The 11,954-nt window shown below is 42.0% G+C and overlaps 1 protein-coding gene and 1 non-coding gene across 3 annotated transcripts in view; one reads left to right on the top strand and one right to left on the bottom strand.

Moving 5' to 3' along the window:
* BPHL (biphenyl hydrolase like) overlaps positions 1–11,954 on the top strand; it is a 36,962-nt gene that overhangs the window by 5,055 nt on the left and 19,953 nt on the right. For both annotated transcript variants that reach the window (XM_037045423.1, XM_037045424.1), the window contains exons 2-4: positions 2,659–2,762; positions 5,622–5,788; positions 7,238–7,391. In XM_037045423.1, coding sequence (XP_036901318.1) covers positions 2,659–2,762; positions 5,622–5,788; positions 7,238–7,391 — 425 coding nt within the window. The remainder of the gene's footprint in view (positions 1–2,658; positions 2,763–5,621; positions 5,789–7,237; positions 7,392–11,954) is intronic.
* On the bottom strand, positions 140–266 carry LOC118986499 (small nucleolar RNA SNORA33). Its single transcript, XR_005066394.1, has one exon. It is a non-coding gene; the product is annotated as a small nucleolar RNA SNORA33 (small nucleolar RNA).

The following is an 11,954-nucleotide window of genomic DNA, read 5'->3' as shown; positions in this document are numbered from 1 at the left end:
TTGTACCCCAGTTACCAAATGATGGTTTCCCAGGATTGCCCCAGGCAGGTATATATATTTTTTTAATTTTTTAAATGTTTTTAAATTAAATTTATTTATTTATTTTTATTTTGTTTGTTTGTTTGTTTGTTTATTTATTTCATGTAGCCATTTTCAGGGACCTTAATGACTTTAATGTCTTTAAGGCTCCTAACATTGCTTTACTATTGCCAGCTCTCTAAATTTCTGCAGAAACAATTCAGGTAAGCAGACTTATTGACTGGCTTGGCAGGTATATTTTTCACTCTTCATAGGTAATTCTAATGAACATACTTGCTTAAGAACACCTGATTTGGGGAAGTGATTATAAGGAGGGAGAAAGTAGTGGAAAATTGATAGCCTAAGGAAAGGCATTTATTTTTGTGCTTTAAATTTTATGAAGTTTTCTATCTTTTTTCCCATCTGAGAGTTTGGAAAATTTGGTATCTTTTATAAAATAATATTTTATTTTTAGAGACAGGGGAAGGGAAAGAGAAAGAGGGAGAGAAACATCAGTGTGTGGTAGCTTCTCTCATGCTCCCTACAGGGGACCTGGCCCGCAACCCAGGCATGTACCTTGACTGGGAATCGAACTAGTGACCCTTATGGTTTCTAGGCTGGCATTCAATCCACTGCACCACAGAAGCCAGGACAAATTTGGTATCTTGAGTGTGTCTCAAGCACATGTCAGGGCCCTTCAAGGCCTGGTACCTGCAGCTGACTCTTCTACCACACATGTAACTTTTTCTGAGGCCTGCCTGCCGTCTAAGTGGCCCCTTAGTAAGCTGCAGAAAAAATGCTGTCCCCACTTATATTTGTATAAAAACAAGTCATTCAATAAGTATTGTAAAATAAAGCTTTTTTTATATTTGAAGTGGATTTGCTTTGGTTTATAAGCAGTTCTCTGTCCTGTTTCCCCACCCTGGTGATTGATGGAAGGTTTCGGCAGCCTCCATGACAATGGCAGGTACCTGTGGTGTGGTCACCTACAGGCTGCTGATGACAGTGCTCTAGGGACTTTTTCGCTCTCCTTAGCTGCAAACCCCTTCACGGTTCAGCCTCAAAATACGCTCCCTCTTTTTTCTGCACACTCCTGCCAGGCTGAACGCTGCCTTGTCCCCACATATGTCCCTTGCTCCTATGCCTTTGATCACACTGTTTCCTCTTTTAGAATCATCTCCCCACCACATTCTTGGACGTTCATCTTTAGTGCTACTTTCTCACTCTCCTCCGAATATCTCTACCCAACCCTGATGTGATCTCTCTGTCTCTCTAAAGCTGCCTTCAAAGCCTTCTGCCTCAACAACCCTTCTCTGACATTGAGTTGCCATCATGCCCAACTCTGAACTACCTGCTTTTATTTCTATATTATTAGGCAACCAAAAGAATACAGGCCAGGGATAGTAATTCTAAAAAAGAAATTTGGAATGGGGAATCAAAGCATGCAGATAACAGTGCAGAAGGAAAATAGAGGGTATTTTTAATATAAAAAGAGATTATAAAAGCTGAAGGAAGGGAAGCCTGTCTAAGCCAGTGCCTCAGTGCTGACTCCTGGGGCCCTGGAGAGGTGGAGACAGCAGCACCCAGTCATGACAATGCACTGGCTTGGACATTGACAAAGTTGGTGGGGGGAGGGTGGTCATCCTATTGTCATAACATCCTCATTGTACAAATTTACAAGCAAGGAAGGGAGCCCCTCAAAAATCTCTAGGGCACGAGGAGTAAAATGTCAGGGGATTGAGCAAAAAAGAAAAGAAAAAAGAAAAAACCTCAAAAAGTAAAAATAAAAACTAACTTACAAAAAAGAAAAAAACAGAAACCTGGCATGGCACGAACCCAGTCAGAACAGACCCTGGCAGTCGCCCCGGCCTGAGACCCTCTCTGCGCCAAGCATGTGCAGTTAGATGCTGCCTCATGGGGGGTCTTGGGCCAAGGAAGGTCGGTGTCAAGGGAAAGTCCCTTGAGATGAGAGCTTATGGATCCGGTTTTTCAACAGTTAACTGAGGAATATTTATTTCAACATGTTAAAAAACAGTCTGGCCAGATCAGACAGGCATTCCCAAGTAGAGCCGTTCTGCAGCTGGCTAGGGGATGTGAGAAATCATGTGTAGAGGACAGCCTTGAGATCAGGGCCTTCCCTGTGGACCCGTGAGATCTGTCTCACCCTGGGGAATGCTGCCAGGGCAGCTGCTGGGGTAGGTAGCTCCTCTAGACCTGCCACGATTCAGATGACGGCCCAGGGTCTGGGCTGCTGATGCTCCCCCTCACATCCCATTGTGCGTCATTCCCACATCAGCCTGCACTTTGGCACCACGGGTTTTCAGCTCACCGGGCAGGTGCCTGTGGGCCTGTGCGACCATTGATTTGAGCAAGTGCCTCAGTACTTTTGTAGGGTAAGCCCCGAGCTATGCTGTGGGTTATTCAAACATGAAGACACAGTCCAGATCTGCAGTCTAGTAAGGAAGATACAAACTCGTGTTCTTTTTCACGTTCGGAAAACTGGAGCATAAATCAAAATAGTCTGAGAAACCTGAAGAAGGTACTAGAGCTGATTCGTGTCTATAAAAGGGCAGTGTTGTCATATTACATTGGCGCTGCTAAATAACAATTTTTCTTGGGGATGGGCTTTTTCTTTTCTAGCACTTCAGTAACCTCTGCCAAAGTGGCTGTGAATGGTGTCCACCTGCATTATCAGCGGACTGGAGAGGGCGAGCATGCTGTCTTGCTGCTTCCTGGAATGTTGGGTCTGGAAGGTTTTAATGGAATGCTCTTGAATGCTGTGTAATCTGTGATGCTTTCACAGTATAGTTGCCAAATACTGATTATTAATTTTAGTGCTTTTATGGGAATGCTTTAAGTAATATTTGCTACAATTAATGTTACATGATTTAGAAAGATAACTTTCTGGTATATGGATTATTTTATTCCTTTACCTGTTTTTTCCCATGCAAGTACACCGTGTAGTTGGTTGCCTACTATAGGGGATCATTCCACGTGGCATGGGAATGTAGCCCAGCACCAATTCGGAAAGGCCAGTGGGGAGCGAGGTCGGCACACAGGACCCAATCCCGCAGATAGGTTTTCCCAGGGGGAATCAGGCCTGCTTTGTACCTAGGCTGCTCTGAGACTTGCTTTTGCTAAAACTCCCTCACCCTGAATTGAGGCAGGATATGCTTACTGCATATCTTTAAAGTAACTTCCTAAAGTCTGTGCTAAACCTCCCAATTATGGAGTATAACCAGTTCAACCTTTTTCCCCCTTGATCTGTAACATCCTTCTCTTTGAAGTAATCAGCAACATTCTTTCCTTTGTTATCGGTAAAAGGTAATCACCTACAGCAAACCTGTGCATAATATATGAGGACCATCCTCGATGTAAAGTACCCCCCAAAAGCAATAAGAACCTGTCCAGGCAGGGGTCCGGGCCCTCTCTCTCACTTAGAGAGCAGCCATGCCATCCCTTTTTTCCTACAGGACTTCTGTAGTCTGTGTGAATCTGTCTCTTGCAGCCACGACACATGGATCCTACCAGCCAGGGTCCACATCAGCCTATCATTTGGGAGTTAAGGAAAGGGGTGTGGGAAGAAGGGATAGATGAAGACAAAAGATGAGTGGGTGGCCAGCCATTCCAGATCGCTGGTTTTAAGGCTTTTCTTGGATGGGAGACTTGGTGCTGAAAGATGGATTGATGGCCCTTTGTGGTACACTGTGTCAAAGTAAGAGCTAAGGGCAAAACTGAGCTTATAGACTTTCTGAAAATCAAAATTAGATTGGTATGAATGGAGTATTGTAAAGCCAGCTGAATCTCAATCTCATTTTGCAGAAAAGTAGTTTAGATGTAGAAAGTTCAGGAGGAAATTTTTCAGTGATCTCAGAACATCTCGGGTTTGCTTTTAACGGTTTTAGCATTGCATTGTTTTGTTTAGTTAAATAGTCCCAATTGATACTTATTTCCTTATGATGTGTTTCTTTCTCTTAAAAATTTTCAATTAGTTGACGGTTTCCTTTGGTTGAGCCTCAGCTGATTATGGTACCGTTGTAGCTATTGAGGCATCCTTGTCTAGATAGTATTTAGTGTCTTTTTTTTCTGTAAGCTATATAGTGAAGGAAGACATTTAACCCAGTGGCTGATGTTGAGCCAAAGTTGTCTGTAAAAGCGATGAATAATTTATCAGCTTAGATTTCTATTATTTCAGATTGCAGTCATTATCCAGGTATAAAAAACTTGACAATTTAGTTTTTGTTTATATAAAACATTAACCTCACTCAAAAATCAAAAAGACAGTGAGATTGCCCTTCCAGTCCCCTGTCCCCAGCACCGAGTTCCACATGTAACCAATGTTGATGTGTTTCCTTCTCAAGTGTCATATACTGGCAACTGTTCCTTAGAATAGATTTTTTAAAGTTTTAGTATTGTTTGCACTGAAGTCTTCAAATGTATGTCTTTGTGCCAAAAGCGAGTATTGTTATTTCTGAAATTGGTCCTGAGTTGGGCTGTTCCCTCTTCCTGCCCCCGCACCTCCTGCCCCTCCGCGGCAGTCCCATGGACAAGTCCCTCCAGCTCAGGAGCCATGAGAACAGTACGCATGAGCTTGAGATCCATTTATGTTTTTAGCTTAGGTTTCTGAATGATTTACCTGAGGTTGAGAAAGGCATATCTTGTCAGAACAGATAACATCAAATGATACCATACCATCTTGAAAGACATTTTCTAACAATAGCTAATTTATCAAGCAAGACACTTAGTACCTCTTTGTGGTCTGAGTTATGAGTCCTCAAAAACCAAGCAAACCTTAAAACTAAAGTGCTGATTTGCCCCTGGACTGAGCTCTTGGGGGAACTGGCCTTGCACACTGCTTTGAGTGGGTGTGAGCACAACCCGTGAGAGAGCTTGACGTGTCTGCCCATAGTGGCCGTGACTAGTGGCAGGCTGGGGACTGCCAATCAAGTCCACCACTGACTTGTTAGTATATGCTGTTCTGTAATTTTTTAATGAAAAACTGATTTGTTTCTTTCACATTCTGCCCTCCCCAATTATTTCTGTGTTTAACTTTCTAGTTGCTAGTTATAACCACCCAAAAGTCTTCTGGGCTGTTCACATTAGCTTAGTAAAAAAAACATCTGGAGTTTTAGAATTCTACTTTAAATAACCTGGATCAAATCTCATAAACTGGTCTACAGACATTGAAATCTCTCTTACTTGTAACAGTCACTTAAAAAAAGAAAAGCAAAAAATAACCCAGAAGCATATCATCAGTAAGCCTAATTCTGTGCAGTTTCATGATTTATTTTTTAAAGGGAGATGAGGCTGAAGAGGTACCAAAGTGCCAGACTTGAATAATCCCTGACCAGGGCGTTTGTCTTTATCAAAGTAGCCACTAGGGGGCCGTAAGAAGCAGGTCCGAGCTCCCGGGGGAAAAGGAAGTCAGCCTCCCGTAAATGGATTCCATTGTTGCAAGGCTCCTGTGCTGATTATAATCTGATGTCTAACTTTGAGTAGAAACTATTTGCTTTGTTTTAGGATTGCAATTATTTATTTTTTTACAGTAATGCGTTTGAAATAATGAAAGCATTCACTTGAATTAACCACGTCGCTGTTTTCAGGAAGTGGAGAGACTGATTTTGGACCTCAGATTAAAAACCTAAATAAGAAGCTCTTCACCGTCGTTGCCTGGGATCCTCGAGGATATGGACATTCCAGACCCCCAGATCGAGATTTCCCAGGGGACTTTTTTGAAAGGGATGCAAAAGATGCTGTTGATTTGATGAAGGTGGGCCTCTTAGGGAAGAGCCCAAGGGAGGGAGGATGGCTGGGCCTGTCTTCATTTATTTTGTTTTTGTTTTTGTTTTTTATTTCTACAGGGATGATACCATGCAATTCCTACAGAAAATTTTAAAAATTCAAATACGTATAAAGAAGAAAGTAGAAATATCCCACAATCCGACTATGTAGAGATACTACCACCAAGACTGGCCAGTCTTATTACATATGCAAATACCATGTTTATATTGATGGCATGAGACTGTACCTAATTTTTTTGCAACTTACTATTTTATTGAACAGTTTGTCAAAGAGATATTTCGCTGTCAATGAATATTAGTTTACATCAGTATTATAATAGGTGCATAGTATTTCACTGTACAGACATACTGTGTCTTATTTTACCTCTCTTCTGATGGTAGATAAATAACTTAATTTCTTTATCCTCACCAGAGGGTACATTTCTTGATTTTAAAGAGAGAGAGAGAGAGAGAGAGAGAGAAACATCAGTGTGAGAGAGAAACATTGATCAGTTGTCCCCCGCACATGCCCAGAGGGACTGAACCCACAATCTTTTGATATACAAGACAGAGTTCCAGCCAACTGATCCACTTGCCAGGGCAATAACTTAATTTTTAAGTTGCCCTTTTTGGTGATTATGAACAGCAGTGAGTGCAGTGAACATTCTGTTGTCCATGGACATTTTAGTTTTCATTTTTTTACTATTATAACAATACTTCTTCAGGCATCCTGGACCTGTGTCCTGGTGCACATGTGTAAGAGTTCCATACATATTTAGGAGACAGCTTGAAGGCTTATAGAAGATGCACAGCTTCATTTTACAACATAGTGCCAAGTTGTTATCCATAGTAGTCATCCCAATTCTTGAACTTGATTTTCCCAATTAATTAATTTTTATCTCTAGACAGCATCTTTCAGATGTGAGCTTTTTTCATTGTCGCTGTGCAACACATTTTCAGAGCCTGGTTGATTCACCCCAGGACTAACATAACCTCCCCATGACACCATTCTCTCCTGGAGTTCCTCCAGCCACTTCTCCACAATCTTGCAGTCAGTCACTTACCAGATGCAGTGACTTCAGTTATTCCAGTTTTCCTTTCTAATCTACATAGCTGTTCTTAGAGTCTTTGCTCAAGTGTGCATACACATGCACTTGTCATTTGTCATGTCCAAGTACTGATCTCCATTATTTCCGGTTCCTTGAGTTTTATCCAAGGAATGAAGTGGTTCCTTCAAAAATTGAAACAATTATATTTACACTAAATTAGTTGAGAGAAAACATTTTTGACATCAAATGGTGAACTTTAGGATTTTTCATTAATTGCCAACTGATACTCTAAACCCCACAGCAGTATTGATTCTGTTAATTCTTAATTATCGGGTTCTTTTAACAGAGGAGCAATAACCTGTGCTGTGCTTTTTATCGTATTTCTCACAGACACTGAAGTTTAAGAAGTTCTCTTTGCTGGGGTGGAGTGACGGCGGTATTACAGCACTCATTGCAGCCGCAAAACATCCATCTGACATCCGCAAGCTGGTGGTTTGGGGAGCCAACGCTTATGTGACTGAGGAAGATGAAATGATTTATCAAGGTAGGTTCCACGAACTAGAGATGTTATGACTAGTAACATCTTCCTCTTCCCTCTCTCCTTTAATTTTTTTAAAAGATTTTATTTCTCTATTTGTAGCGGGAGGGGACAGGGAAGAAGAAAGAGAGAGAAACATTGATGTAGGAGAGAAATATCAATCAGTGGCATGCCCACTGATTCTCACACATGCCCCGCCCAGGGACTGAACCTACAACCCAGGCATGAACCCTGACCAGAATCAAACCAGTGACCTTTCACTTTTGCAGAGACAGCGCCTGACCAGGTGAGCCACACTGGTCAGGGCTCCTCTTTAATTCTCATTTTGATATGTAGTTACAAGCCATCTCACCCTCTTCTACTTGTCAGTCTAAAGGAAGGAAGAATAATTTCTCAGAAAAGTAATGCAATTTAACCAGTCTATGTTTAAGAGCTTTCTCTTTCCAAATGCAATATTTTCATGACTCAGAAAAGGTCTAAATTAGTATTTACTTTTTCTGCTACTGATAGTGAACTTCAAGGAAGGAGGGGTTTGGTGTGCTCTGTTATTTATATAACCTCATTTAAAATAATGTGTGTAAAAGGGAACATTGTATTCAAATATGAAACCTAATATATCTTTTTAAAGATTTTATTTATTTATTTTTAAAGAGGGGGAGGGAGAGAAGCATCAATCTGTGGTTGCCTCTCGCACATCCCCAGCTGGGGACCTGGCCTGTAAACCAGGTATGTGCCCTGACTGGGAATCCAGCCAGCGGCTCCTCGGTTCACAGGCTGGCGCTTAGTCCACTGAGCCACACCAGCCAGGGCTGAAACCTTTTATTCTGATGAAGAATTTTTGTACTGTTCACAATTTTTAAGGTTTTTAAAGACACAGGAACAGGGGCCTGTGGACTAAATCTAGCTCACCGTGGGTTTTTGTAAGACCTAAGCACCCATCTAGGTGGCTAGCACAGTGACTTCTGGAGATCAGCATTGGATGTCCCTCTTCATCTGCCTTTCTTCCTCCACTCCCAGTGTTGTTGACAGGACCTGTCCTGGTGGCCACCTACACATTGGCAACTGTTAGTTATAACCAGGCAGCCAGCCATGGAATTTCATTTGGCAATTCAGGAGTTGCTCAGACTCCAGCAGGCTGCCCACATTGAGACTGCTGGGCCCTCGAGAGGAGAGGAAAGTGAATCGGGATCTGGGGGTCCCTGGGACACAAAGTGAAATTGACCTGGGCTCCCCTAACACCACCACATGTGGGCCTGGCTCACCAGGACCCTTCTCTTCAGGCCAATAGCTTTTTGCCCTGAGTATGTTTCTGTTGGTTCCCAGATGGCCTACTCCAGACAGTTAGGCCAAGGTAAATCAGAAGTTTCTCTCCTTTATCTATATATTGTTTTTGGTTTTGCCTCTTGGCCTACTAAGCCTAAAATATTTACTCTCTGGTCATTTACGGAAATAGTTTGCAGCCCTATGCACTAGAATACCACAAGTCTAGTCTTCTTCAGGTATTCTGCAATTCACATGACTTAAGTAAGTATTTAATGGCAAAGTTTTATTGTAGAATCTTAGTTCTTGACAGTCCTTGTCTTTGGTAAAGAACTATGAAACTCTTAAATGATAAGTTTGACTTAGTTATCAGTCCGAGTCAGTACTCCTGCCTGTCCTTATTGCATCCCCACCTGGTTCCGAGGAGAGTGTCTGTCTTATGCAAAGTTAGCCCTCCACTTTGTTGCTGGTCCTTTCCCTCCCGCTGCCTCTAGAACATGGTGCCTCTGGTCCTCTCTACCTCTCCTGTGTCATTGACTTCTCTCCCTGGATCTTCCTCTCAGCCTATAAAGGTGAGCATGGCTCCTCCTCCAAAAGGTTATCTATCTTACCTATAGTTACTACCGTATCGTTCTCTGTCTTTCCCCACAACGGACTGAAAGAGTTGTCTGCACTCTCTGCCTCTACACATTCTCGTCTCATTCCTTCTCCAGTGCACTCTGGCCCATCTCCCATGTGGCCCATACTGAAACTGTTCTCACTGAGATAAACATGATCTTCTTGTTGTCAAAGCCAGTGGGTTCTTTCAGAGTTGTTTGTAGTATTCTCTTGTTACTCTTTTGTTTTTCCTTTATAACTCTTCAAAAGTTTGTAAGGGGTACAGTGATATCCCTCCTTTGTTCCCTGAAAGTGATCATTTGTATCATCTGTCTTTTTATCCTGACCTTTTAACTAGAGGATTCAATTTCATTGATTTTTTCTTCTTTTAAAGTATATTTTATTGATTATGCTATTATAGTTGTCCCATTTTTTTCTCCCCTTTATCCCTGTCCGCCCTATAGTACCCCTCCCACCACCATTCCCCCCACTTAGTTCATGTCCATGAGTCATACATATAAGTTTTTTGGCTTCTGCATTTCCTATACTATTCTTTACCTCCACCTATGTATTTTATGCCTACCAATTATACATCTATTCCATGTACCTTTTCCCCCCATTTTCCCCTTTCCCCTTCCCACTGATAACCATCCATGTGGTCTCCATTTCTTTGATTCCGTTCCTGTTCTATTTGTTTGCTTAGTTTTTGGTTTTCTAGGTTCAGTTGTTGATAGTTGTGAGTTTATTGTCATTTTACTATTCATAGTTTTTGATCTTCTTTTTCTTACATAAGTCCCTTTAACATTTCATATAATTAGGGCTTGGTAATGATGAACTCCTTTAACCTGACCTTATCTGGGAAGCACTTTATCTGCCCTCCATTCTAAATGAAAGCTTTGCTGGATAGAGCAATCTTGGATGTAGGTCTTTGGATTTCATGACTTGGAATACTTCTTTCCAGCTCCTTCTTGCCTGTAAGGTCTCTTTTGAGAAATCAGCTGATAGCCTTATGGAAACGCCTTTGTAGATCACTCTCTCTTTTCCTCTTGCTGCTTTTAAGATTCTCTCCTTATATTTCATCTTGGGTAATGTAATTATGATGTGTGTTTCTTCTTGGATCTAATTTCTTAGGAACTCTTACTTGAAAATCCTTCAAGGTCTCCCATGACTTTCTGGATAAGTAAGTCAAGCTTCTCAGCTTTGCTCACAGAGTTGAGTGACCCAGGGCCTTCTGTCTTTCTAGGTCCATCTCCTACTACTTTTTTCTTCCCTTCCCCCACACACCCATCTTTTTCTTTAGCCACCTGAGAATCGCTGAAGTTCTGAAAGTAGCATGGTTCTCATCCTCTGTGTCACTGCACATGCTGTTCCTGCTCTGGTATATGCTTGCTGACTTCTGTTCTCACAGATGTAAACACAGCAGTGTTTACCCTCTAGGAAGCCCACCGAGCACTGATTCCACTCCCTGGAGCTCACTAGCTCTCTTCTGTCCTCCCCCATCCTTTCCCATGACACTGAGCCCCTCTAATACCATACTGTTTACCAGTCCTCTACTGAACAGCAGAGACCGAGTCTCACCTGTGGGGACGATTTTGCCCTCAAGTCCCCCCGTCCGCTACGGATGAAAGTAAACACTACCAAGACATGATCTGCTTGGGGAAGAGAGATGGCCAGTTTCTCAGAGGAAAAAGGCCTGGAGCCCCTTCCTCCAGGGGCTTTTATTGGGTTGCAATACACAGGAATACAGGGGGGCAAGGATTAAACAGTAGATAACATTTCAAAGAAATCTGAGGGCTTAGTCTGTCAGGAAAAGGGGGGTTGCAGAAACTTTGGGAGACATACTCATTTCCTGCTCAGACCCTTAACATATGAATGAAAGCACTCTTAACAAAGTCGGTTTCATAGGACTTTTAGGAATTGTTTCTTATGCTAGATTTACCTCAGATACTGCTCTAGCAAGGCAAGGAGCTGCACTGCCTCCCCATCAGGTTTTCAGGCTTAAGTGGATTAGAGCCAGGAAGCATTTCTCCCAGAGGACATGGGGACTCGGGCTATGTCACATAGCTGGGGGGCAAGGGTCCATTGCTCCCTCTTTGTCACAGCCACCCAAGTCCTTCCATGATGGCCTCCCAAGTGATCGTGTCTGGCTTAGGTTGCCCCTCTCTGTGAGGAGTCTTATCCATCTCTGACTACCAACCATGCTTTTGGGGGTAGAGGGAGGAAGCTGAGGCAGTGTTTGCTACCAGAGACAAGCTTTGTCTCCTGTGGCTTGCATTCCGGAGGTCGCTCACTCATTCTTAGCTATGGGGGGTAGTTACAATTCCTGAAACCAGGCAGAGAAGTCCCCAACACTCATTCACATTTGTATCTGTTGTGACTAACACACAGCAGACTTCAAATAATGTTTACTGGATTAACTCACTAATTAATGATGAATAAGTGTTTTCTTCATTAAGATTCCAGTGCTTGCCACAAATTATATGCTCAGATAGAAATATATCAATTTATTTTTGGATATAAATTAGTTATTTTGGATCAGCAAACAGTTTGATTCAAATGGCTGTTTTATGAACTTAACTATGAAACATAATTACTCATTTTTGGTGGAAATTATGCTTTGGTATAAACTGGCTTCCTCTTGAAAAGAACAGGACAGAAGTAAATATATAAATACATAGAATTTTTTTAAGTTTTATTTTTGATTTTAGAGGA

The sequence above is a fragment of the Sturnira hondurensis genome, unplaced genomic scaffold (assembly GCF_014824575.4).
Source record: "Sturnira hondurensis isolate 20B ecotype Veracruz unplaced genomic scaffold, ASM1482457v3 Scaffold0004271, whole genome shotgun sequence".
Taxonomy (NCBI): Eukaryota; Metazoa; Chordata; class Mammalia; order Chiroptera; family Phyllostomidae; genus Sturnira; species Sturnira hondurensis.
The sequence above is the reverse complement of the archived record's forward strand: the minus strand, read 5'-3'. Positions and strand labels throughout refer to the sequence as shown.